This window comes from Podarcis raffonei, chromosome 3 (genome assembly GCF_027172205.1).
Source record: "Podarcis raffonei isolate rPodRaf1 chromosome 3, rPodRaf1.pri, whole genome shotgun sequence".
Taxonomy (NCBI): Eukaryota; Metazoa; Chordata; class Lepidosauria; order Squamata; family Lacertidae; genus Podarcis; species Podarcis raffonei.
In genome coordinates this window covers 82,765,573-82,793,528 of record NC_070604.1, presented here as the reverse complement: position 1 = coordinate 82,793,528, position 27,956 = coordinate 82,765,573, and the positions used below count along the sequence as shown (strand labels likewise).

Below are 27,956 nucleotides of genomic sequence, written 5' to 3'. Positions count from 1 at the left end.
AAATTTGCTGCTAACTCAAATTACAAAAGAGGTACTCATACCTTAATGATGAAAAACCTGAATTCATTAGTTCCCTCTGACAAATTATAATGCTACAAACAGTTCATTCAATAAATAAACAATTATACTCTGGGTTCAGAGCAACATTTAACACCCATGCAGACATTTCTGATTGTTTAAGCCCTCTTCAGGACTTTGCCTGAATATGCTTAGACCTTTCCTAAAGACATTCCTGCTCAGCCCTGGAAGGTCTGAAGCGGAGGTGGCAGACACAGGGACACAGGGAGGATTGCATGCACATCCCCTCCCCACTTTAAGCCTGAAGATATCTATCCCAAGTCCCTGAGGGCAAAAAAAAATGGTGGGAATAATATAATCAAAATCAATAATGTTCTATGTTGTACTGTACCTTTTGATAAACTACGGAGCACACTAGGTCTTTGACAACAGAAAGGGAGAGATCTTGAGCCTCAATTGTAACAGTTTCGCGAGTGAGTCCAATCTGCAGCAGGAAGGAGATGCCATGCACAGAGCCCCTGGAGTTGGTGAGACTTTGTGTGCTGAAGCTGCCATTGGACAGTCGGCCTGAGAGTCCAGATTGTGGACTTGAAGATAAAGAAGGGGTAGGTGGAGCAGCAACATGGGACGCAGATGGGGAAAACTTCTGTAAGGATGGAGGAGAAGATTCGTTTGATGACATCTGACTTGATTTAAATCTGTCAAGACCTGTCTAATAGTCAAGAAAATTCTTTTCTTTCTTTACCCTGCAATATTGCAAGTGTAATTTCACACTTCTCTTTCAAGGTTCAAGGAAACATCCTCATATCTCAGTCATCTTCATTTTTCTTTTCAGTCTGTGCATGATGATGTTTAAGATTATTTTGGCAAGAAGCTATTTTAATGAAGGTCCTCTTTGCACAGCTTCACGTCAGCTGATCAAAAATGCTTTGCCTTTAGCACCACATCCAGATGTTGGGAGAGGCTTACATCATTATGAAATTGTTCTCTTCAGAAACAGAAATAGACATTGTTTTTTCACACAGCCTCTTCATTTCACTACTTCTAGGACAACCTTAGACTTTGCTTCAGTGGGAGGAGAAAAACCTGCTAAACAGCACACTTCGAAGTATTGCACTCAATGATTCAACTTACAAATTTATGTCAATACTCTTGTTAGTTTTAAAAAATGTGGATAATGTCCTGGATCAAAAGTACTGTCTTCAATGAATTTATTCAACTTTCAGATGTTATTGTTTCATTTAATGGAGATGAAAAAATAAGGTTCCACTCAATGGTCTCTGAGTCGTCATTTTTGGAAGATGTTCATCTTACGAAATGAAGGAACAAAATTTCTACGAATACAAGTACAAGGAACAGAATTGTTGGGTTCACAGTGGTAGTCTGCAGCATTTTGAAGCGTCAAGTACTGCCTAGTAGAAGGGAGAAAAAGATACATTTCACACATACTAGAAATGTTACATAACACCACAATCAATCTACTTAAAGCAGAAATGATACTGGGAGGCCAAATGCATATGCTACAACCTATTTCTGCTTTAATTTCCTTAAGTCATAGATACTTCACTTTATTCTTCTATCTTTTAGGGAACTGCCATGTATATTATATCAAGAACAAGATGTTGCAGCTCCTCGACATAACTGCTACATCTAATCTAGCATGGCTCATAGCAGCAGCAGAAAAATAATATTCAACACACTGATTGCAAAGCTGTTCGATAAAAATAATGCTGCTGTGAAGGGGCACTGAAAACAGTTATATTCAAAAAGTCTTAACATCAGGGAGTGGGAGGTCCACAGTGAAGTTGTTAGAAATACGGATATATGGAGTAGTTAAATATATGTAGAAAAGTTCACTGAAATTATAAGTGTCTCTGAAACACAGTGCTAAATCCAGGACTGAAAAGGAGTACCTTGTGCTTTTAGTCTTGTGCATGTGCAGTAAAGAGAAAGGAATAGTGCAGGAAAAGGTGGAATGTAGTCCCTCCCCTCCACATGCATTTCACCCATTTGCAGTTCAGATGTTAAGAGAATCAAGAAGGATTGAAAGTGCATGCCGTGCTTTAGCTGCACTAGCATTGGAAGTCACACACAACATACCTATACTTCCTCTCCTTGTTCAGCTCCTTGTAGCTAACCATTGATAAAGTTCCCACAATGACTAATACTGAATGGTCCAAAGGATTTGTTAAGCACCACTGCTTTACCCTACCATAGCTCAATGTTCCTGCACACTCAAGAAAAGTATGGTGGGTCTCTTCTAAAACAATATGCAATTTCATGTTCTTTTTAACTTTTAATTTTCAAAGTTAATTGGCAATATTTTTGTTTCAACCTTTTTGAAGAAGTGCTAATATAATTTCTAACTAACACATCAGAGGTATTTTCATTAGTAGCCATTTTGTCTAAGACACAAAGGAAAACCAGGCACATATTACTTTACAAGGTATCTGGAATAGCAGTATGCTAACGCTAGAAGAACAAGACTGCAGATATATCAAATCCTAAATGCTGATTCAATTGGTACTATCTATATACAATGTTAGAACAAGCTTCTCTTTAGTGGATTAAGTGACAAAGCTATGTAGGGTTAGCAGAAAGATTGTAAATTGTTAAATGTTTCACAAACTGATTATGAATTATTACATTTCAAGGCCTCTAAAAAATGGCACATCCCTTTACAAAATATAACTACAAAAGTAGCTGCCAGAGAAGCATATTTGTGCAACTGCCAGTGAAAACTCCAGCAAATCCAGAGGTGAAAATCTGAAATATCAGTGTTTTGTAAGTAACAAACTACTACTTGGTGTCACACTGTTCTAGAAAATATGACAAACTCTACACAGTGAGTCTGGCCAACAGGAGAAAGACATGATTTTAGCAGTGGTAATCTGAACTGAATAAAATGTAAGGAGCCAGCTGGAGGGGTGGAGGCTGCAGTAACTGAGGTGAGAATGGAGGAAGATATAGAGAGCTTTTTAGTGGTAAATGCAAAGAAGTGCCTGATGAATCTTACTGCAAATTCAGTTATGAGAGCACCGTTAGGATTATTGAAGTCAGTGTCATTTCTCATTGGCATGGCAATATCAAGTTATTAAATGGATGAACAAAAGAAAGGAGGAATGCACTGTGTCATTTAAATTAACAATTTCAGAATGCTTCTTCACTTACTACAAATTGCTTCAGTTTAAGTACCATGGTTATTATTGCAGCAGTTTTAACTTTGGGAAAGAAACTCAAAGTGTAAGGACCAAATAAAAAATAGTTAAGCAAGAAAGGTAAGTGGTCAAATAACGAGAAATTGCTAGAAATGGGGTCAAGAAAGAGTTTGCCTACATCATTCCAAGATTTACTCTTACACCTAAATGGACTTTCAGTGCAGCTCTAAACCTTGTACAAGCTAATTTGGACTACGAGATGAAGAACCACAATGATCAGACTATACATTCAGTTTAGAAATGGCTCTCTTCCACTTTCTAAATTGCAATAGCAACCAAAACTGACTCATTCACGACTAAAGGCATGATTACCGTATTTTTTGCACCATAACACTCACTTTTTTCCTCCTAGAAAGTAAGGGGAAATGTCTGTGCGTGTTATGGAGGGAATGCCTACGGGTGGCATACCTACGGATTTTCCTCCTCTAAAAACTATGTGCGTGTTATGGTCGGGTGCGTGTTATAGAGCGAAAAATACGGTAACTTAGGGAACATCATTTTGTAACCATTCCTAATTTCTTCAGGAAAAAATCAGCTAAATTTCAAAGAATCGGTTGCAAAGTCAGAAGCTAGCAAATCCTTATGTAATCACTCTAGTTCAGATCTTGATCTATTTGCCCTGCTATTTGCCTTTGCCTAAACTACTTTCAAAAGCCACAAGTAGGCTTCCATATTTTCTTTCTTCACACTCATCTGCTGGCAAACATGACATGCCCAGCCTTCTTTCAAACCTTGGTGCAGCAGAAGTCGTCTTCATAGTTGCAGCTCTGTAGCTGGGAGGAAAGATGGCTGTTGTTTGATTGCTATGCCTCAGTCACAAGGCAGACAAAGTGGCATGGGAGGCAGAGAGTGTCCTTAGCCACTATGAGGCCAAGGCACCTAGAGCAAGGAAGAGTGGCAAGGAGCCACACAAGACCAAACCACCAATAGTAGAGGAAGGGTGCCGACAACCACACTTTTTGCCTTGATTATTCTGGAAGCTTTTACTAATGTTCCTAAAGCTGAAACACATAGCAATCAAAATGCAGCACTACACAAGCTGCAGGGAAATAAGTTTTACAGTAAAGAGGTGCCAGTTAACAATGGGGCTGTGCAGACCGAAATTATGCAAATTTATTTAAAAGAAAGTTGGAATTCAACAATTCTCACTTTCTAGAAAGCATGCACAGTATGTTTTAGTTTTGGGAAGGTACTTGGCACACTGACAGTCTACTGTACTCTATACTGCTGAACACACTGTGGACCTAATTGCAACAGATGCAACCTATCCAAAAGGGAACCCCCTTTATTAATAAAATCCTGTGTGTAAATGTTGGGCTTAAAGTCAAAAGATCAGAAAGAAAGGTTTCAGCAACTGCAGACACCAGCTGAAAAACACAGCATTCCAGTGCACTGCGGTCCCTTTTTGCAGTTTAGACACCCTGATAGCCTCTGGTAAAGCCAAACTATCAGCAATTGTCATAGGGAACAACATAATCCCCATGTGGTTTGTGGGTGTCAGGCACAATTTGAACTGACTCACTTCTTTCTCTATTTACACCTCCATTGCTCCCCGAAGCTACATTTCCTGCTTCCTTATTATGAGATTACCATCAATTCCCAAAAGCCCTTCACTAAGTGAAAAACTCTTAATCACACTCTTCACACTAAATATTATGCTTTGCAAGCCAGTTACAGCAGTGCCCCTGCGCTTGAGGACAGTTCCCCCCATTGAAATTAGCAATTTACAACTTTTTTTAGTCTTTTTTTTAAAAGCACTGAAGTGTTACATGGGTCACATTAAAGCCACATGGGCATCTTCACTTAATTCCCTCGCAATCCAACAGGTTGCCAGGCTGAGAACTTGCTGCGGGGAGGGGAGAGGGGGGAGATTGGTCATTCCCCCCGCCAGATCCCTCTCACCAGCGTTTTGAACCCTCCTTTGCAGCACTTCAGGCGAAAGCTGGTGGTCAGATTGAGGCTCGAAAAGTCGTGGGGGCGTCAGCTGCAGAGGAGGCGAGGATGAGGACGGGAGCGCGTGGCTCTCTTCCATCCCGGGGCACCGACTGCTCTGGGCGAGAAGGAATTTGCTTCAGAAAGGAGGCGAATCCAGCCCCCCCCCCGGAAGATGGGGCAGGCGCCGTCGGGAAGCATCCCTCACAGCTGGGGGGGCAGGGATGATGTGGCCGGCAGGGAGTCACCGGCCCCTCCACATCTGGGCACACCCGGCCTCCTCTTGACCCCCCACCTCCGTTGACCACAGCTGGATGGTCAAGGCGGGAGTCACTTGGGACTCAGCCCGAGCCTGGCGCCCCCGCTGCCCTCGCTTCGCCTCCCCGCACCCCACCCACCCGGGAAGGGCGGTGTTGCCGCCCCCGACGCGACCGGAGGAACTTTCCACGTTGCCCCCTCTGCCCATTCCGCCTCCTCCCGCCCTCGGACTCCCTCTCTTTCCCCTCATCCCTCCAACTCCCGACCACTCACTCGCGTCTCGGCGAAACTCCGTCTCCTCCCGGGACTAGGCGGTTTCACACGCATCTCATTACCGCCGCTCCCACTTCGAGCGACACACCATCTACTGTACACACACACACACACACACTGAGAAGCCTCAGCCGCCCGAGATGGGACAGGAGGAGTGGGGTGGAGGTGGGAGGGGGTGGCCGAGAGGCATGCTGGGAAGGGGAGTTTTTCCTCCCCCTCCTCCCTCCTGAGGTGAACGGCGCAGGGAACTACAACGACCGCGGGGCCACTGCGAGAGCGAGGCGAAGAGGCTGAGACGGCGCAGGCGCCGGGCCGCCGGACAGAGTTTCCGTTACTTCTAGTGCCTGTGGCGGTTGGTGTTCTGAACCGCTATAGCGCGAGGGAGCGTGAGGGGAGCGGGGAATGGAGGGAGTCGCTGGAAGAGGCGGAGGAGAAAAGTAATGAGCGGCAGAGGGAAACGGGCGGGATAAGGGGGCTGGAGGTGCACCAATTTTTTAAAAAGGAGGGGTGAAATGTGGACCAAACGTGCGAGGGGGAACCGCAAAGTTTTGATTTTGTTCAGGACTTTGGCAGGCGCCCCGCCAAGGCTCCGTCACGTTATTGCTGCTCGGGAGAAGCTCCTCTGGTGAAGGAAGCCAGAAAGCGGCGCCCGGCTCGTTCCCTTCCCGAATTCCAAGCGCATTTGATCATCCCCTTCTCTTCCGAGCATCTACCAAAGTGCCTTCGCTTCCCCTGGACTGCCGCGTTGAGGACAAGCTAAATCCGTGGTCATTCGAGATCCTTAAAAAAAAAAGTGTCCCCCCCCCACACACACGAAAACAACCCAGAGGTTTGATGCTTACAGCTCGTCACATTTGTGTCGTTTATTTTTATATATTATTATTTTTTGGTTCCTTTTTAAATTTAAAAAAAATTTTGGTTTTTCAAATTAAAATTTTACAGAGCTATATCAAACATAAATAATAAAAACAAGATTCCAAGGAATCCCCTAGACTTCCATCCTCCCCTTTGCGGGTCCTATTATTCATACTTTCCTCCTGCATCTTTTATGATAATCCAAATCCTTTACCTCTTCCATTATGTCCAAAATTCAACCTTAAACTACAAGTGATATTTCAATCCTGCTAACGATTTTACATTTATGTCATTTATTAATGCTTGGGTCATAGACCTTTCACATATAAGATAACCTAGCAGTATAAAATACTGCAATAAAAATCACATTGCTGCCTGGAAGAATCCTACGTAAAACCTACCATCTTTACAATACTACATTGATCACATGTAACCTATATAGAACTTAGCATATTAAAAGGGTAAAATTTAATATAGATTTAAAAATATATATTAAAAGATATTATGCTTAAATAAGAGCACCCCCAAAGCAGTCAGCTGCAATCTCCTTAATAATAACCCTTGCCCAGATATTCACTGGTCGCTAGGGCAAAGAGAGAGAGACCTTGTGGGTTATCCTGCAATCAGTGTCCCACAAGGTCTCTCTCTCTTTGCCCTGGCAGCAATGAAAATACATTGATGCAGTTCACTTCACAGCCACAATAGGAAAGGCTTTCCAATAAGCCAGCTCTTGTTGCACTCCAGGGTCACGGAACTGTGCCGGGGCCAGCCCTGCTATTAGGCAGAGTGAGGTGGCCGCCTCAGGCGAGGGAGGAAGGGAGTGCATGAGAGGGCTCAAGGCTTACTGCTATCTTGTTGTTTTACACTAAGATAAGATGGCCCAGACATGTCCATTACAACACTTCCATGCACCCGCCCATAGAAGGAATTGTTGGATGATGAGAAAAGGCTCGGTGTTAGTCATGGGATCCATTTCTATATGTTTCACTCTTTCACTTTTCCTCACAAGTTTGCACAGATTCTGTGCGCATTTTTACTTTTGTACACTGTGACTTTTGTTCTTTCACCTGATGAAAAGCAAGGGTGGCAAGATTTAATTGGCAGGTTAATCATCCCACAGTGTTAGCCGTGGACCTAAAGAGCTGCTTGGGCTCACACCAAGGGCCTGCACTAGCCCAGTGTATTTTTTATTTGAACAGCCGACCCCATGCCATCACACAATTTCGAACAGCCTTTGAAACACTTTTCAGCTTCAAAAGCAATTTGTCATATGGCGGAGGGCTGTTTAAGAAAGGCAAGTCTAAAGCAACCTTGGAATCATGGAACTAGCTTGGTGGTTTTCTGGATCATGGCCATAGCTGCAGGCCACATTTAATTGGTGAGAGAAATCTTTAGCCAACATGGTTGCAAGCCTTTCTTTTTTAGGCTTTTTATTCTCTTAAGGTAACAGTAATTAGGAATGAGCAATATTAAAGATGTTTGGGTTTTTTACCCCAAAGACTGGAGGCTTTGTTTAATACATTGTAGGGTATCTTAACTTTTCCTTCACTATCCCATATACATTCTGATGTTTTGATAATATGCCCATTTATTTACATCTAATCCATTAAAATACAAATTGCAAACCAACTCCCAATTATTAACAGTTGAAATACCTTACAGAAAATGAAAGTAGGCAAATATAACTTTGTTCATCCTCATGCCTATGGCTGTATTTGCTCTCCTAGAAGTCTAAATTCAATGGCAAAAATCATATTTGCAAAATACAACTGGGTTTTTCTTGTGGGTGCATTCTGCAACATGTCATTGGCTCAATAATATTGCATTAGTGGTGGATTTATACTGACCTATCCACACATTGTTCAGCTTTACTAGTTGTTCTGTGGGGCTTCCCCAGTGGTGCTTCACCAGTGTTACTGGATTATTGCCATCTGAAGGGGCACTCTTGCACTATAGTGCAATGAAAGCAGACAAAAATAAACTGGAACATTTGTGTATAAAAGGTTACAGGATTTCAGCAGGAAGATACAGGACATGCACCAATTGAAAATGAAGCAATATGTGTGCTCTAAAATGTTTGCAGGAACAAACAAAATTGAGAGCAGTGTTTTGTTTAGCCATCCCAGTACCATCATGAACACAAAGCATTGTGAATGCACAATTTTAAAAAAGACTTCTGGAGGAACCCCCAAAATATCAGCATTATACCATTTTTCTCATAAATATGCCACACATAGGTAAGCAAAGAAGAAGAACGGAGAAAGTTATGATTTTTTATATTCCAAGGAACTTGGAGGGGAGAATACTTTATTCCATTACATTCCACAGTCAGAAATCATTTACAAAGCTATGTCGCAACCCTACAACCAGATAATTTGCCTAGAATTTATCACTGTTGAAATCCCGATGTATTTTAAATAACATTTGTAGAGGCATGTTGCTTTGTACATTTAAAAGTGAATGCCTTCTGGGCTCATTTTAATGATGTATGTTCAATGAACAGATGTTATTGTTGCTGCTAAAGTGCTATGCTAAATAGTTCGGAGCAATCTTTGTTTCTTTTTTCACCCTGAGTGTGGCTCCCACACACCAGCATTTGGAACATCATCAGGGTCGGTTGTATAAACAGATTTAAAGGCAAAAGCTGGATTCAGTATTTTAAGCAAGCTCTCTTGTATACAGAGCATATTTTCCAGCAACTCCCAAATGTATATCAGTTTATGAATAATAACAGATGGATATTGGGTATTACTGCAACCATTTTGGGGCTGCAATTAAGCTTCTTTGTAAAGCTTAGCTATATAACATCCACTAGATTCACTGCTTCTTTAATTTGTTCCTCTAAACTATGCTAGCTGCTTTTTCATAGGTTAGAACTGAGAGTGGATTAGGTAAAATCATTATTAATAGTCTGTAAAATAACACATCCATTTGGGATGTTTGGCTATTTTCTGATTCTGCATTACTAAACCAGAGGGGACATTTTGTTTTTACTATTAAATCTCATTGTAGCTTTTGATCACCTTTATATGTAACTGTAAATGCAGAGCTCATGTATGTGCTTATACTGTACAATGTAACTGAAATCATGCTACTTATTAGGACACTGATGATTTAAATTCTTTGGTGGGGTAGCAAGAAATTTATCTTTGGGTAAGCTCACTCTCCATACCCTCTTGCACACATAATCTTCAATCAGATCACTCATTCTTGCTGCTGTCTCTGGCGGACAATCTGCCACAAGCCAGCAGACACATGCATCCAATCAGCAATCATTATCTGTTTCCAGGCCCCACCCCATCCCCATGAGGTTGGAAAACACATTTTTAACAAGGAATTCCTTTTCATCCATTGAAATAGTGTCCAGGACTGACCACATAAGATGTTGGGACACAACACTCCTCCATTTAACATTCTTTCCCCCGATTGGTAATGGTAGTGAATCTGGAGTCCTATAGACTACATGTTAGAAGTCCAGGTCGATGTGAGCAAACACCCCCAGACAATCCATTTGCATTGTTTTGTATTTTGTCTCTTTGCAATTTTGTGTCACACAAGGATGAATGAGATCAGGAGAGCAGCAGGAGTACAGTCAAAGGCCATAACAAATTATAATAGTAAATGTAATATAATTATGTACACAGAGCACATACAGGTGAAAAGATTGCAAGCCTTGCCTGTTAAAAGTATGATTTAGCTCCTTGTTGCAAACAATAGAAAGTCCAATATCCTAAAGACTCAGGAATCAAATAAACATAACTCCAAATTGTCACAAGATTTTATGGGGGGAACTACTAATGATTTGATCACTGGAACTACAAATACTAGGGCATTTTTGTTCCAGAGCTGGCAAAGTCTGAGCGGTTAGTGAGGGCTTCCCATTCTTTCCAACTTCCCTAGAATTATTTCTTGTCAAGCACACTTCGTGCTAAACCTGACCACTATGTGGTAGTATTAACATTAACACTGGGAACAAATATTTCCATCCATATTTGAAAATGTACAGTTGCTCAACTCTGTAATAACATTATGAAGTGACTTGTCAAGTACTTCAAATTTACTTGGTAGCAGTGTTATATTTTCACAGAGTTATGATTAACCTATTTGTTTGACATAAACCTCAATGATGTGAAATCACAATGGTTATTTCACAATAATACTTGCTCATTTACCTACCATTCCCTTTTGTGGCTGCATATTTTTTGTTTAAAAAACCATAAAAGCAACCTTAATGCCTCCCCGCAAGTTCTAATACAATTATTTGGTCAATTATTTTTCTACTAAAACATCACTCACTTACTAAAGGACTTGGTAATAACTAAGTATATTGCTGTGAGTGGTTTGTCATCAAATAATATTCTGCCACACCCCTCCATCAAACTATACCACCCTTTCTATTGTGGAAAAAAGTGCCAATGTCACTTTCCTGGTTAAGGAGGTTCTAGTACTGTGAGTACAACAGCTAGATTCCTTCCTGTATTCAAACATGGATGTGTGTGTATGTATCATACTGTACTGGAAAAATACTTCACTAATGGCCATTATTTGCTAAATGTCCAAGATTCCAAATGTCTACCCTGGTTTCTTTCAAATCTACAGTTGTACCTTGGAAGTCGAACAGAATCCATTCCAGAAGTCCATTCGACTTCCAAAACTTTCGGAAACCAAAGCACCGCTTCTGATTGGTTGCAGGAAGCTCCTGCAGCCAATAAGCTGTGGAAGCCCTGTCAGATGTTCAACTTCCAAAAGAACGTTCGAAAACCAGAACACTCACTTCTGGGTTTCGATCGTTCAGGAGCCAAAATGTTCGAGAACTAGGCTGTCTGAAAACCATGGTACGACTGCACTTCCTTCCCCTTAAAAACCCTGCAGAGGTTATCCTTTTCTGCTATCCTTATTGCAACTCTACTGTGGCACGTGCTAGCCAGAAGAGATCCATGATACTATTAATGTAATGTACAATAAACCTGAGATAACACTTTAGAAAAGCAAGCATGGCCATCTCTGCAACTTGCTCTGAAAGCTGGAGCCAGTACAAGGAAGTATCAGTCAATCCGTGTCTGTTCAAATGGAAGAGTTACTGTCTTCTTGTTTGTTTTTCTTAAGTTCCTTGGCATTCCCGCCCCCCCCCCCACAGAATTATATTTTTGCATCCTGCTGTTTGAAGTCATCCCAATCCTTTTTGGCAGCACATTGTTTTTTGCAGTCTCAGCAGTCCTTGTGGTGAACCTTTGTCTGCCATCCCCAGTTGCCTCTGGTACCCACAGAGCTCCTGCCAGGTTGCAACATCCCAGCTTCAGTGTGACTACATACAGAAAGCTACTTTGCAAGATAAGCTGCTGCCCGAGCTACTTTGCAAGATAAGACCTTTCCAGACAAAGGTCCTTTCTTGTGAAGGTAATATCGTTTTCTCTTAGCTTTTTACTCGTTATAGTCACATCTATCCTCATGCAATGGAACAGAGCAGGAAAAGCCTTGCTGGTAGAGAATATTCAGCAATTATTTATTGCAGAAGATCCCCCTTGCCTGGCAGTCTTGACAGACCATCAGCCTTTGCCCCCTGCTAATGGCCCATCCAGCTTGCTCTGCCAGCTGGCTTGGTTCCTTAGCATAACTAAATCCAGGGGGGTTCTGTGTTTGGCAAAGTTTAATCAAACCTGGATTAATTTTAAATCATAACACATTTAGGGGGATCTAGCCCTCCTCAAAAAACTCATTACAATATTCTATTTTTTATGCATTCTTTACCATTATCAGTTTCTGAGTATATGATCGAGCTTGCCTCTGTGTGTGTAGAAATGACCTTTTCTCTCTTTTCCCACCCTCTTAAAGTTTTACATATTAATTTAATAAATTAATGTTTTTAGAAACCATCATGAAGCTATTCAGGGAGACACTGCTTGAATACAGTGAAACCAGAGGCAAAATCTATTATAATGTAAAGTTATTTAAATATTTACAGACTTCTGTCTCCTGATGCAACATCTCTTTGTGCACAGATATCACCACTGCCAGGCAAGACTGCTTTTACCCTACACTCTGACAATACCAACCCCTTGCTTTCCCTTGAAAAACAACCCAGTATTTCACAACACAATGGTTCCACTAACTGCCAAGCAACAAAGAAGAGAGTAGCCATGGGAACATCACAGCCTAAGGCTATCTTGGCCAAGCTGATGCCCCCGAGATGTTTTGGACTACAATTCCCATCAGCCCCAACTATCCTGACTGGGGCTGATGGGTATTGAGTCCAAAATGTCTGGAAGGAACAGGGTTGGCAAGGGCTGGCCCTTAGCACTGCCCTCACACCACTGACCCTTTCCCCATATTATGCATTTCAGTTTCTTGTTTCCCTGTGCAAGACAAATGGCCCTTTAATTGTTCCTCATATACATCATGAACAGATCACCAACAGTGGCTTTCTGAGAGCCTTCCCTTTATTACACACCTTAGTTACTTTGAGAAGCATGGCAAACTTCTTCCCATTTCAGTAGTGCAAGTTGTATTGAGCTGCTTCCACAGTGGGCATTTACTGTGGAAATACCTACACTTGGTTCACTTTTTACAAGGCATCTACACAGTGCCATGAACAAAACATACCTTTCTTACTTTTTTCTCTGTTCAGCTTCCTTCCTCTGACTCAAAAAGAGTTAAGAAAAATCCAGCTTTTTAAACTCAATGCAATACCTGCAAACTTTCTACTGTTGTGGGTGGTCTTTCATGCTTTTATTTGGACTTCCATAGATTGCTCTAGCTAGTCATTTCCTTTATGGACTGCCTCTCAGCTTTATGACTTTATCCCTTCCCTTTCCAAACAGCAGCACCGTTACATCTATTTCTCCCTTTGCCCCCCAATTTCAGCAGGCAGGGATTACTATCAGAAATTCAGTAACAAATACTTAACAAAATATACACACACAAAAATCCTAATGAAAGTCACATATCCCAAAATAATCCAGTGCTGGAGAAAAGGTGCAAGAAGTCTGAAAGCAGAGCTGCTATTTCACTTCCAGCTTAAAGTAGAACAGAAATAATTACTGCTAAATTGTCCACATCTGGAAGCCCCCTCGGTTGCTATGATACAAATAGGTTGGAGATAGCTCCCACACTTCGGCTCTTTCGTGTTGTTCTTCCTCTATTAGATGGAAGTGAAATTAAAATGGTCAGCTCACATGGAACTTAGTGTAGCATTGTTCCTTATAACAATCCCACAGTGTCTTTCCCTTTGTCCCAGGTCCTAAATTACATTGCTTTTGAACTGTTTAATTTGCTTAGGTTTTATTTTGTGTGTAATTCAAGTCGCACTATGCATAAACTGCTTGCAACATAGTTTTACATAAAAGTGGCTGTCAGTGCAGCCCTGTCCTCTGTCTTCACAGAGGAAGATATGGGGCAGATCCCAGAGCCTTAACTAGTTTATGCAGGCAGGGAGTCTGAAGAACAGAAGCAGATAGTGATGATAAGAGATGAAGGTCTAGGCCTAACAGACAAAATAAACACTGAGAAATCACTGAGACCAGATATGAACTTAAATGTGAAATTACTGATCTTCTTTAAAAATCTGTAACTTGTCCTTCGGGTCAGCCTCTATACCTGAGGACTGGAAAGTGGCCAGTGCAGCACAATTTTTAAAAAAGGGATCCAGGTGGGATTCTGGAAATTGCCGGCTGGCTAGCTTAACATCTGTCCCAGGAAAACTGGTGGAAAGTACCATTAAAATAAAATAACCAAGCATATAGAAGAACAAGCTTTGCTGAAGCAGAGCCAGCATGTCTTCTGCAAGGGCAAGTCTTGCCTCACTAACTTGCAGGCAGCAAAGGACAGTAACAGCACAAACGTAAACATCTACTCACTCATAAATGTTGTATTTAATTCAATGTGGCTTGTTCCCTGGGAAGTGAGGTTAGGACTGTAGCTTAAAGTTTCCTTCTGCAAATTTTCTTATGGTAGCTTATCATAGGATTCAGGCCACTGTGAATTAAATACTTTATAGCATCAATAATTGTTTTGATATCCAAGTTTAGAACAATCATTTGGTTCCCCAGATGAAAATTTATTTTCTGTTGTATGTGCTTGTGGCAATGTAAATTATCACTTCCTGATAAGACACGGAGGTGGTTTGAGGTTTCCTGCAGTGCACTTGTCTATTGAAACTGAAAGGTTATCTCTGCCTAGTCTCAGTTCATAGAAAGAAAAGAGAAGTGAATGAATGAATTATATCTTCTTACCCATAGAGTTCACAGCTATGGCATGAACTGTGTTTGCAAAAAATAGACTTAAAGAGCAGTACAGTCAAGAGCCCCATTGATTTTAATTAGGAATCCATCAGTGCATGCATTTAAGTGTCCCGTTTAAATCAGTGGGATGCCGAAGCACTTATTATGCTGTTTAATTTTAGATACCATGTGCATCCACAGCAATGACCAGAGGAGGAATGAAGCTGGGAAGAGCACAGAAAGAAGAAACGCCTTGGCACACCTGCATCAGATGCCTTCATCTGCCCCATCTGTAATAAATATTTCACTCCCATATCAGTCTCTATAGTCACAGCAGGTGCTGTAACTCTCCGATGGTTTGACTTCACCCCCAAAGGCAACTCTTCCATTGTCTCCTGAGACAGACAGATGCCAACCAATCTCACTGATTTTTGAGCCTGCATGTGATATTCAACTGCAGGTCTGCCCTTTGCTATGTGTCATACAGCAGTGTGATGAAACCTCCAGGACTCATATTATCAGCAAATCTTGACTACACCTACAGACAGGGATGATAGAAAATTCTAAACAACGACGTATTTAGAACTAAGAATATAAAATATGTTTGTTGTAAGAGTTGTTTTGTTCAGTATCCATTAGGTGGCACTGTAACATTACATTGAACAGCAAGCAAGCAAGGTATTTTTAAAACTCAATAATGTTTTGTGCTAGTTTTCTACTAAAAATAATTAAAAATAATGTTATCATTTTCCATCATCTGTTTGTACTTGCAAATTGTGTTTCTTTTTATTCTCTATTGGCTTATTGTTTTGATTGTAGTTTGTATAAGAAAACTTGTTTTTAAGGCAATAGGTTCAGGGCTGGCCCAGGAGTGGGCCCTAGCCAGCGGAATGGCTGGGGCAGGTTCCACTAGGGGGGATGTGGTAGGACACCAAATCTTGGTGATCACGGTTAGGAGGAGGAGTTACGCTAGGACCAGACCATGTCATTACCGAGGAGGCAAGTTTAGTCATTGTTTGAGGACTCTCCCTGCCTCCAGGCCTGGTCCTGACCAGAAGGATACTGGAATCAACAAGGGTGACCCACATGACCTTAAGGTGCTTCTGTGTAATGCCAGGTCAATGATTCACAAGACCACCGCCATCCATGACTTGATCGTGGATGGTGGAATTGACCTGGCATATGTAACAGAGAATTGGTTGGATGAAGCAGATGGGCCTGTCATTGCCGCTGTTTGTCCACCAGGTTTCTCTTATGCACAGCAAGCCAGGACACGTGGGTGGAGAGGGAGGGTTGCAGTGATTTATAGGAAGTCATTAGTTTGCACCAGGTGTCCTATTGGGAAGACCTGGTTTTCTGAGTGCATGTTCTGGAAGCTGGGCAATAGGGGCAGTACAGGATTCCTTTTGGTGTACCGACCTCCCTGCTGCTCCAATGTTCTTCTGGAGACACCTAGTTTGGTTGTCCTAGGGGATGTTAACATCCATGCTGACACAACCTTACAAGGGGCCACTCAGGACTTCATGGAAAGCATGGCCTCCCTGGGGCTCATTCTGAAGACCGAACACGGGTTAGAGATCAACGTCGAGCCTACCAAGTGGCAACAGAGATTGTGAAGAGGACCTTCTTCACCGCCTCTATTGCATCTGCAGAAAATAACAGCAGGAGACTCTTTCAGGTGGTTCACAATTTAACCGAACCACTGTTGCCATCAGGGCCTGGTGAGGACCCCAAGATATCCTGCAATGATTTTGCTCAGATTCAGAAAGAGGTGGGAGCAAGGCTAGGGTGGGAGAGTGCTAGAGTCCTGTCTAGTCAAATTGTGTGGGATCTATTCCAATCTGTTACCTCCAAGGATGTGGAAAGGCTGCTTAAACGAGTGAAATCGGTCACCTGTCTTCTTGATCTTTGCCCACCCTGGCTCATGAAAGTGAGCCGGGAAGGGCTGGACGATGGGCTCTGCAGGGTGATGAATGTTTACCTCTGTAAGGGAGCCTTCCCAGACCCACTGAAAGAGGTGGTTATTAAACCACTTCTTAAAAAAAAAATCTTTGGACCCGGCCAATATGGCCAACTATTGCCCAGTCTCAAATCTTCCATTCTTGGGCAAGGTGATTGAGCGGGTGGTCACTGAACAACTCCAGGCACGTCTAGAGGATGTGGACCACTTGGATCCCTTCCAGTCAGGATTCAAGCCTCATCTTGGAACTGAAACTGCCTTGGTTACACTGGTTGTTGATCTCTGGCAGGCTAGGGGCAAAGGTGAAAGCTGTTTCCGAATTCTGCTGGATCTAGAATCATAGAATCATAGAATCATAGAATCATAGAGTTGGAAGAGACCACAAGGGCCATCGAGTCCAACCCCCTGCCAAGCAGGAAACACCCTCAGAGCACTCCTGACATATGGTTGTCAAGCCTCTGCTTAAAGACCTCCAAAGAAGGAGACTCCACCACACTCCTTGGCAGCAAATTCCACTGTCGAACAGCTCTTACTGTCAGGAAGTTCTTCCTAATGTTTAGGTGGAATCTTCTTTCTTGTAGTTTGGATCCATTGCTCCGTGTCCGCTTCTCTGGAGCAGCAGAAAACAACCTTTCTCCCTCCTCTATGTGACATCCTTTTATATATTTGAACATGGCTATCATATCACCCCTTAACCTCCTCTTCTCCAGGCTAAACATGCCCAGCTCCCTTAGCCGTTCCTCATAAGGCATCGTTTCCAGGCCTTTGACCATTTTGGTTGCCCTCCTCTGGACACGTTCCAGTTTGTCAATGTCCTTCTTGAACTGTGGTGCCCAGAACTGGACACAGTACTCCAGGTGAGGTCTGACCAGAGCAGAATACAGTGGCACTATTACTTCCCTTGATCTAGATGCTATACTCCTATTGATGCAGCCCAGAATTGCATTGGCTTTTTTAGCTGCCGCATCACACTGTTGGCTCATGTCAAGTTTGTGGTCAACCAAGACTCCTAGATCCTTTTCACATGTAGTGCTCTCAAGCCAGGTGTCACCCATCTTGTATTTGTGCCTCTCATTTTTTTTGCCCAAGTGCAATACTTTACATTTCTCCCTGTTAAAATTCATCTTGTTTGTTTTGGCCCAGTTCTCTAATCTGTCAAGGTCGTTTTGAAGTGTGATCCTGTCCTCTGGGGTGTTAGCCACCCCTCCCAGTTTGGTGTCATCTGCAAATTTGATCAGGATGCCCTTGAGTCCATCATCCAAGTCGTTGATAAAGATGTTGAATAAGACCGGGCCCAAGACAGAACCCTGTGGCACCCCACTAGTCACTCTCAGCGGCCTTTGATACCATTGACCATGACATCCTTCTGGACCACCTAGAGGAGTTGGGAGCTGCAGGCACTGTTATACAGTGGTTCTGCGCTTTCCTCCTGGGCCGTGTGCAGAAAGTGGTGTTGGGGGTTGAATCATAGAATCATAGAATCATAGAATCATAGAGTTGGAAGAGACCACAAGGGCCATCGAGTCCAACCCCCTGCCAAGCAGGAAACACACTCAACAGGGTTGAGTGTTCAGACCCCTGGGCTCTCACTTGTGGGGCACCTAAGGGCTCCGTTCTCTCCTCCATGCTTTTTAACATCTGTATGAAGCTGCTGGAAGAGATCATCAGGGAGTTTGGGCTGGGTGTTCATCAGTATGTGGATGATACCCAGCTCTACCTCTCCTTTAAATTGGAACCAGTGATGGCAGTGAATGTCCTGTGTGAGTGTCTGGAGGCAGCTGGAAGATGGATGGTGGCTAACAAATTGAGGCTGAATCCTGACAAGACAGGGGTACAGGGTGGGCAGGGGTGGGGGACTCCCTGGTCCTGAATGGGGTAACTGTGCCCCTGAAGGACCAGATGTGAAGCCTGGGAGTCATTTTGGACTCACATCTGTCAGTGGAGGCACAGGTTAATTCTGTGTCCAGGGCAGCTGTCTACCTGCTCCATCTGGTATGCAGGCTGAGACCCTACCTGCCCTCAGACTGTCTCGCCAGAGTGGTACATGCTCTGGTTATATCCCACTTGGATTACTGCAATGCGCTCTATGTGGGGTTACCTTTAAAGGTGACTTGGAAACTACAATTAGTCCAAAATGTGGCAGCTAGACTGGTGATTGGGAGTGGCCGCTGAGACAATATACCAGTCCTAAAGGATCTTCACTGGCTCCCAGTACGTTTCCAAGCACAATTCAAAGTGTTGGTACTGACCTCTAAGGCCCTAAATGGCTTCAGCACAGTATACCTGAAGGAGTGTCTCTACCCACATCTTTCAGCCCGGACACTGAGGTCCACTTCTGAGGGTCATCTGGCAGTTCCCTCACTATGAGAAGTAAAGTTACAAGGAACCAGGCAGAGGGCCTTCTCAGCAGTGGCACCCTCCCATCAGATGTCAAGGAGATAAAGAATTACACAACTTTTAAAAAACATCTGAAGGCAGCCCTGCTTAAGGAAGTTTTTAATGTCTGACATTTTATTATTTTTTTATATTTTGCTAGAATGGCTGGGGAAACCCAGCCAGATGGGTGGGGTATAAATATTTTTAGTATTAGTATTAGTACCCAGTTTGGATGGTCCAGCGGAGGTGGGGAATGAGTCTATTAGTGATTTGACTATTAAGAGTGTCTCTTATATGTATGCCTGGCAGCGACCTTTGTATGTGGGTTGTAATGTCGTTGAACGCTATTTGTGGTTTATGTATAGGTGGCTGACAGAAGTTGCAGTTGCGGTAGTGAATGCCACCTCAACTGAAACCAATCCCACAAGATTGGATAAGATGTTGTGTCAGACATTTGACTTGGCTCCAGGACCTCTGAGAGAAGAGTAGAAAGGGTACAGGTTTACTGGACCCAGACATTTATTTTTCATTTTTTCACTAGGAAGGAAAAAAATTAAGAAACCAAACTGTGAGCCGTTGCTGCCACCTCAATTTATGTGAAGTAAACTAGTCTGGCTGCTCCAGGTCCCTTTTCTGTGTTTTCAGTCAATGAGTGAAGTGAGTGAAAACAATGCAGTGAGAATTAGCTAACTCTCTTCCCCAGCACTCTGGTCTCAGTCAAAGTTGAAGTGCCTGCAGCTACTATTCATATTTAAAAACTGCATGTAACCCCGGTAACAGGATCTTCCACATCACATCTAGTTGCAGGGCCAGAGGGCAATGCAGAATGCATATACGCACATTCATCATGGGAGCACTGTCCAGTCTTTGAATACAATGCCTTTACATTGTCCCATAAAGCCCTAAAAATAAGAATAAACCATTTTACAGGGAGGATAAAATGTAAAGCCCAGACTTCTTGTTATTTGATACCAGGGCCAGCCCAAGATATTTTGGCACCTGAGGTGAACCACAAAATGCCTGCTCCTCACCAGGGAAGGGGTGTGTGTGAAGATCTACATCAAGAACAAGGAAGGGATAAAAATCTACATAAGGATGGGAGGAGACTAGCAGCATCTCCCATTTGTCCAGAGGCCACTGTAAAGGCTGCACTGGGGAGGGCTGCTGAGGAGGAGGCAGATCTGACGTCCAATGACTGGGCTGCAGCTGTTGCAGCTGGTGTTTCATTCCTTGGAGGCCAGATCTGCTGACCCTGTGGATCCTGCCCTCCAAGGCGGTCACCTCACCTTGCCTCATGGGTGGATGACCCTGTTTGAGACAGGTCATAGAATTATAAAGTTGGAAGGGACCCAAGGATCACCTAGTCCAACCCTCTGTAATGCAGGAATATGCAGCTGTCCCTTACGGGGATCAAACCTGCAACCTTGGTGTTAGCACCACCCTCTAACCAACTGAGCTATCCACTCAGCTGAGCGTTTAAATTAATTACGGTACTTAGGTAGGTTACAGGCAACACTGATCTCAGACTCCACTCCGGCAGGTGAATCACCCATTCAATAAAACATCCACAGTCCTTAAGAAACTCGTATATTCTTTTGTTGGGTCATTGACATGCATTCAAGGGGATCAAAACAGCCAAATCCACAACAGGATGTTGAATCAGAACAACTGAACAAACAACAGGCAGTTTAGCTGCAGCCTAGTTATGGGCCCTCCCTTCTTTGTGATTGCCTAATTCTCCCACTTTAAGTAGAATTATCAGCCTAGAAGGAAAGCATCCAATTCCCACACCAGCTACTAGATGTGATGGAATAATCTGTAGCTTGTTTACAGGAATGCTAGATTGCATGTGCAGCAATTTAGTTATAATCTATGCTAGGGTGATGCATTAAAACAAACCTTCCTACTCTGTAATTGCTTTTCAGATCCCGGTCTCAAAGAGCTGCTCCAGGGGATGCTTAAGCTGCTTAGTTCTACCTTTCCCTATGCATAGAATGAGTCCTCTGCAGCCCATCAATTGCTAGGTAATTTATAGATAAAGTTAAATGTCTTTAGGTGGGACTTTACGTCTGGCAGCAACAGCTGAATGGGTCAAGTTCCATGTCAGACTTCCATTCACTTTAAAGGATTGTACAGTTAGGATGGGAAGCCTGTGGATCTCCAAACATGGTTGGACTCCAAAGCCCAAGAACCCTGACCATTAACCATGCTGGCTGGGACTGATGGCAGTTGAAGTCCAACAATGTATTAAGAACCACACATTCTTTCTTCCCATTCTAAGGAAGTACAAGTAATCTGTTAGTAAGCAGGAGCTTTGCCTGACTTGACAAAGCTGGTTGAAAGCAGAGAACACTGCCATAGAAACCAAAACCCAAAGAAAAAAATGTAAACAGCATTATCTTTCCAGCAGGGAGAATAACAGCAACCCAAGTATACTCCATCAGACTTGGAGGTGAAAAGCCTACTGTTAAAAGAAAACTTGGAGGTGAAAAACCTGCTGTTAAAGGAAATCATAATAGGCTGTCTAATTGAGGCAAGCACTTGGAATGGGTGGATCTCAAGCAGTAAACATGGGGTTGTGACAGAATGTTCTGTAAATTGTTGGGAGACAATTTAGCCTCAAAAGGAGGTGACATTCACAGCAGAGATTAATTGCTGAGCCCCAACAGTTGGGGTGTAATTAAGCAGGGAGGTGCTTCCTCAGGTATCTTGGCTGGAGATGTATAAGGCTTTGAATAACTGCTTTTCAATTCATGGTGCTGGGGGAGACTCTTGAGAGTCCCATGGACTGCAAGAAGATCAAACCTCTCCATTCTTAAGGAAATCAGCCCTGAGTGCTCACTGGAAGGACAGATCCTGAAGCTGAGGCTCCAATACTTTGGCCACCTGGAAAAGACCCTGATGTTGGGAAAGATGGAGGGCACAAGGAGAAGGGGACAACAGAGGACAAGATGGTTGGATAGTGTTCTCGAAGATACCAGCATGAGTTTGACCAAACTCCGGGAGGCAGTGGAAGACAGGAGTGCCTGGCGTGCTCTGGTCCATGGGGTCACGAATTGTCGGACACGACTAAACGACTAAACAACAACAACAAGAGTGGCGTTGGAGAAAAGCAGAGCAGGGGTAGCAGTCAGAAATTTTTCAGTCAAGAGCTTTTTCCAGCATGGAAATACAATTGTGGGGAAATCTTCACCTGTCGCTAGTCCATCTGTCAGACGTCTTATTATGTGTGGCCCCTGATTAATTTCTGGGCCTTCCTCTGGCAAAAGATGATACAGAATTTGCATATAAAAGGGTAAGCCAACTGCTAAGGGACCAATTGGCTTGCAGTAGGGAAAGAGTGGGAAGCTTGTGTGACGTGACATGAGACAGAACTTTCCTCTTAGCCATGTGCCTTTCATTTCACAACCAGGACCATCTTACCAGCTTTGTTTGCCAAATAATTGGAACCTAGGAATCTGTTTTATTTCAAGTATGAGCATCCAGCTCAGTATTAACACTGAGTATCAGTGACTCCCCAGGATTTCATGCACCCCACCTGAAGATGCTAAGGAGAGAACCAAGGACCTTCTGTACAAAAAGCAGATGTGCTACCTTGGATCTGTGGCTCACAGGATGGAAGAAAGGAAGGAAGGAATTTTCTTCTTCTTCTTTGGCGATCAGTCGTAGCCGAGTAAGATTGTCTTCCATAAACACGGTTTTAATAGTGAGTCCGTAAGTGACTGTGGAGGCCAATTCTGGATCCACACGTCCTTCCACAGTGGAGACATTGGTTTCCGGGCGGGAGTTGATCACGGTGTGGAGTTGCCAAGCGTGCCTTCCTCTTAGCATGTTTCTCCCCTGCATCCTGAGTCTGAGTGTCTTCAAAGCCCATGACACCTTCTGTAAAGGCTGTTCTCCAACTGGAGCGCTCGCAGGCCAGTGTTTCCCAGTTGTCTGTATTTATACTACATTTTTTTAGATTTGCCTTGAGACAGTCTTTAAACCTCTTTTGTTGACCACCAGCATTACGCTTTCCATTTTTAAGTTCGGAATAGAGTAGTTGCTTTGGAAGACGATCATCAGGCATCCGCACAACATGACCAGTCCAACGAAGTTGATGTTGAAGAATCATTGCTTCAACACTGGTGATCTTTGCTTCATCCTGTATACTGACATTACTTCACCTGTCTTCCCAAGTGATGTGGGGAAAAAATCGGAGACACTGTTGATGGAATCTTTCAAGGAGTTGGAGATGGTGCTTAAGGAATACCAGAGACCCAAATGCAAACCCATCTTTTTGCAAAGACTTACAATGCAATCCTATGTATGCTAACTTGCTTACATGCCACCCCAATTGGTGTGAGATTCCAGGGATTCCAGGCACTTACCCTGGGTTCATGTTTCCTTTTGAAAATGAGGCACAGTGAAGACTGTGGTGTCTTTATGATATATTGTTTATTTACACATGTATACAACCTAAGCCTACCATTAAAGGGTTCATAGCATTAACATTCCAAGAGGTTCTTGCTTCCCCCATGGCCACAGTCTTGGGTGCCAGCAGAAATCATCCATGGCGCTCTGCTCAGCTTGTCGTGTTTAACAGACTGCAACTATTTCCCCTCCAGCCCACATCATCGTCAACTGCAATCCTAAAACAACTGCTCTTCTTCCAACTCTAAAACTACTTCAGAGGCTCTTGTCTTTCTAACTAATTCTGAGTTGAGGGAGGGGCCCCTCCCATTTGCCCTCTCGAACTACTCCTTTTGTCCCCCCATCATATTTAACAGGCCATTACCAGGCTGGCTCCTGACTTGTATGTTAACATGCTAAATCCAGTGTCTGGCACCCAGGAATTAGAAGGGGAGTCCAGGCACCCCACAAATGCATAGCAGTATATTCAGTGGTGCCTACTCCGAGATAAAGATGCACAGAATTGCAGCCTTAGACTGATGTATTAACAAGGCTCATACAGAGGATTAACAACAATAGTGCAATTTATTTTGAAAGGACCTAATAGTTAGGCTCTTAAGCTTTCTGTAGGAGATTAAAATAAGTGGCTTTAAAAAACCAAAAACCCTGTGAATTTATGTTGGCGCTTGGGGTTGAATGCACTGAAATGACACACTCTCAACAGAAACAGACAATGTGGTTTGATTCCATACTACTTCATGGGGATCTTGTGCACCTCACTATGTATTTAGTTGTAAAAAAATAACCCACCCTCCTCCGTATCTGAAATATACTCAGAGTCGCAAGGTGATTTCATGCTCTTTATTCAGCTCATAGTGGTGAGGAGGAATGAATGAGAGTCCCCTCAAAGTATCTGCTTTATATACATTATTTACACAATGGGCTACACATGATTGGCTAATTCCGGAATTCTACTGTAAGCCAATCAGGTTGTGGATTCACTTCTATCTGGAGCATGATTGGGTAGTTCCTGCCAACCAATCATACTGCTGCATTGTTCTAGGACCAATCAGACTGCTGCATTCTGAATCCTATTGTTCTAGGACCAATCAGACTGCTGCCTTTTGGATCCTATTGTTCTAGGACCAATCAGACTGCTGCAGTTTGGATCCTATTCAACTCAGTACATAACACCCCTCCCCTCTAAGTTCCAGTCCTGCCCGGGAGGTCGCATTCATAGTCCTCGAGGTACGCTGGCGGCCTACGTGTGCGTTGCGGCCTGGGGTGTTCCCTGGTCCGGGGTTCAGGTTCTGGCTCGTGTTCCAAGGATGCTGGCTGTGATGGGGCTATTTGGTCTGGCGCAACCGGCTCGCTCAGTCGTGGTTCTGGTTCCGGTGTCCTTTCGGCCTCGCAGGTCCTCTCTGTATTTACTGATTCTGCCTCTCCTGCTGGCCCCTCGTGCTCTATGGGCCTCACTGCCCCTCTGTTCCCTTGGGACTCCTCTGACCTTTCCTCCTCCTGGTTTTCTCCCGGGAATCGTCGCCGTATCTGGTCGCAGTGGCGGCGCCAGCATTGCCCCCCATCTGTTAGCACCTCATACGACACGGGGCCAGTGACCCTGGTGACTGTGGCGGGTACCCATGCTGGGCCTGCCCCAAAATTCTTTGCGTACACTGGGTCCTGGGCCTCGAAGGTCCGGGGGTTCCTGCCTTCCCCCACCACTACCTCATCCTGAGCTCTATCGGGGTGAAGGCGGTCCAATCTGATTGCAAGGCGCCGACCCATTAGTAGTTCAGCGGGGCTCCGGCCAGTCGTTGAGCTGGGGGTGCTGTGCTGTGCTAGAAGGAATGTGGCAAGGCGGTACTCCCAATCCCCTTGCGTCATGCGGCGAAGGGTGTCCTTGGTGGTCCGCACCATGCGTTCTGCTTGGCCATTGGTGGCAGGATGGAATGGTGCCGAACGGATGTGGCGGATGGCGTTCTGCGCTGTGAAGGTTTGGAATTCTCCTGACGTAAATGCAGTCCCGTTGTCTGAGACGAGAGTGTCAGGGAGCCCGTGGGTTGCAAACAGCCTGCGTAGTACCCGGATGGCTGCGGACGTAGAAGTGGACGGTACCAGTGCGACTTCCAGCCATTTGGTGTAGGAGTCCACCACTATGAAGAATGTTTTCCCCTGAAAGGGGCCAGCGAAGTCCACATGCAGGCGTGACCATGGTGCTCGGGCGGACTCCCAGGACTGGACTGGGGCCCTTGGGGGATCTGGGCGGGATTCTTGGCAGGCCTGGCAGTGTTTGACCCAGGCCTCTATCTCTCCGTCGATCCCCGGCCACCACACATAACTCCTGGCAAGGGCCTTCATTCTTACTACCCCTGGGTGTGTCTCGTGTAGGGCTGTGAGGACCCTTTTGCGGAGGGGCTGGGGAACAACGACCCTGCTTCCCCATAACAGGCACCCCTTGTGGGCCGACAGTTCATGTTTGCGGGTTGTGTAGCCGGCGAATTCTGGCCCGGGGCTGCTGCTGGGCCATCCCCTCCACACCCAGTCCAGGACCCGGGAGATGACCCTATCTTTCTTGGAATGGTGTGCAACTTCTTGTGCCTGAATGGGGCGGTCGGGAAGCAGCTCCAGGCTCATAACCTCTTGTGCAGGTGCTGGGTCGGGGCCTGTTTCCGGTAGTGGTAGCCTGCTGAGGGCATCCGCATGGCCCATCGCCTTTCCCGGACGGTGAATCAGTGCATACTGGTAGCTGGCAAGGAAAATTGACCACCTGAGGACGCGAGGAGACAGCACTTGGGGGGTCTGCTTTTCAGGGGCAAATAAGCCAAGCAACGGCTTGTGGTCAGTCACCACGGTGAAGGGCCGCCCGTACAAGAAATCATGGAATTTTTTTACTCCCTTCACAATTGCCAGACCCTCCTTGTCGATTTGCGAGTAGTTCCGCTCGGTTGCGTTGAGTGTCTGGGAAAAGTATGCCACCGGTACCTCTCTTCCATCCGGGAGTTGGTGTCCCAGGACAGCGCCAATTCCATAGGGCGAGGCATCGCATGCTAGCACCACCGGCAGCCTCTCGTCGAAGTGTGCCAAGACCGAGTTTGAGACAAGCAAGTCCTTGACTGCCTGGAATGCGGCCTCCTGGCGCTGGCCCCACACCCAAGGGGCCCGCTTGTCCAGGAGTCTGTGTAGGGGCTCTGCTACCGCCGCCTTGTGGGGAAGGAAGGAATGGTAAAAGTTCAATAGTCCCAAGAAGGCCTGAAGTTCAGTCTTGTTCTTGGGCGCTGGGGCATCACAAATGGCCCGTACCTTGTCCCCAGTCGGGTGGACCCCTTCTGCGTCCACCATAAATCCCAGAAAGTCCACCTGAGGCACTCCTAGTAGACATTTTTCCCGCTTCACCTTGAGACCCGCCGTCTGGAAACGGTGCAGAACGGTGCGGAGGCGGTCCTCAAACTCCTTTGGTGTGGGCCCGGCAATCAACACATCATCGAAGAAGGGGGTGACGCCAGGAATCCCTTTAAGTAGAGAGTCCATTAGATTCTGGAATATGCCTGGTGCCACGCTGACACCGAATTGCAGCCGCTTTACCCTGAATGCTCCTCTGTGCGTCACAATCGTCTGTGCCTCTGCTGTGGCCTCATCTACTGGCAGCTGTTGATATGCTTGGGCCAAGTCCAGCTTGCCAAAAATTTTCGACCCAGCCAGGGTGGCAAGAACATGGCTGACCACTGGCACTGGGTATGCATGGGCCGTGAGGGCCTTGTTTATGGTACATTTGTAGTCTGCGCAGATGCGGACTGAACCATTAGGCTTGACGGGCGTGACGATTGGGGTTTCCCAGGGGGCATTAGGCACCGGCTCCAGCACTCCTTGCTCCACGAGCCGGTCCAATTCCTCGTCTATACGGGGTTTCAGGGCGAACGGGACCCGGCGGGCCTTGAGCCTGACTGGTCGTACTGCGGGGTCAAGCTGTAGAGCAATGGGGGGGCCCGTATACTGTCCCAATTTCCCATCGAAAACCCCCGGAAATTCCTTGCATATGGCGTCCACGTCCTCTTGTAAGCTAGTGTGGTTCACCCCGGTGACGGCTAGCCCCAGTGGTCCAAACCATGCCAATCCCAGTAAGCTAATGTAGGGGCCCTTGACCACAAGCAAGTCCAGTTGCCGCGTCCGCCCTCGGTATTGCACCCTGAAGGTCCCCACCCCCATTGTGGGGACCTTACGTTTTTGGAAGTCCCGGAGGGTGAATGGGGCCGGCCTGAGTTTGGGACCCCCAGTAGGACACAGTTTCCTTAAGGTCCTTGCCGAGATTATGGATAGAGTTGAACCCGTGTCAAGCTCCATGCGGCATGGGGCCCCCTCTATCTGTACGTCAACATAAATTTTCTCTACGTTGGGGTGGGGCAACTGGTATACCTGGAAGTCCGTGAGCTCTGTCGAGTTGCCTTGGTGCGTTGGGCCCCG

The 27,956-nt window shown here is 44.9% G+C and overlaps 3 protein-coding genes across 8 annotated transcripts in view; 1 reads left to right on the top strand and 2 right to left on the bottom strand.

Annotated features, from left to right (window-relative positions):
- The window catches only part of PRKD3 (protein kinase D3), a 51,725-nt gene extending 45,839 nt beyond the window's left edge, over nt 1–5,886 (bottom strand). For 3 of the 5 annotated variants that reach the window (XM_053382746.1, XM_053382745.1, XM_053382749.1), the window contains exons 1-2: nt 5,700–5,886; nt 410–1,430 (exon numbers count right to left, since the gene is read on the bottom strand). In XM_053382746.1, the coding sequence (XP_053238721.1) occupies nt 410–700 (291 nt within the window). In that variant the 5' untranslated portion in view covers nt 701–1,430; nt 5,700–5,886. Of the gene's footprint in view, nt 1–409; nt 1,431–5,699 lie in introns of those variants that run through there. The other 2 variants (XM_053382750.1, XM_053382748.1) reach the window with 2 other exon arrangements.
- Nucleotides 1,307–27,692, bottom strand: LOC128411583 (uncharacterized protein K02A2.6-like; the record flags this gene model as incomplete). The annotated part of the gene is made up of 3 exons (XM_053384020.1): nt 1,307–1,430; nt 25,051–25,178; nt 25,800–27,692. Coding segments are annotated over 3 exons (2,145 nt in total), but the record flags the coding sequence as incomplete, so codon positions are not given.
- QPCT (glutaminyl-peptide cyclotransferase) overlaps nt 6,196–27,956 on the top strand; it is a 38,749-nt gene continuing 16,988 nt past the window's right edge. Inside the window, exons 1-2 of one of the 2 annotated variants that reach the window (XM_053382765.1) lie at nt 6,196–6,528; nt 21,032–21,130. The gene's annotated coding sequence lies outside the window, so the exon portion shown is untranslated. The remainder of the gene's footprint in view (nt 6,529–21,031; nt 21,131–27,956) is intronic. The other variant, XM_053382766.1, reaches the window with a different exon arrangement.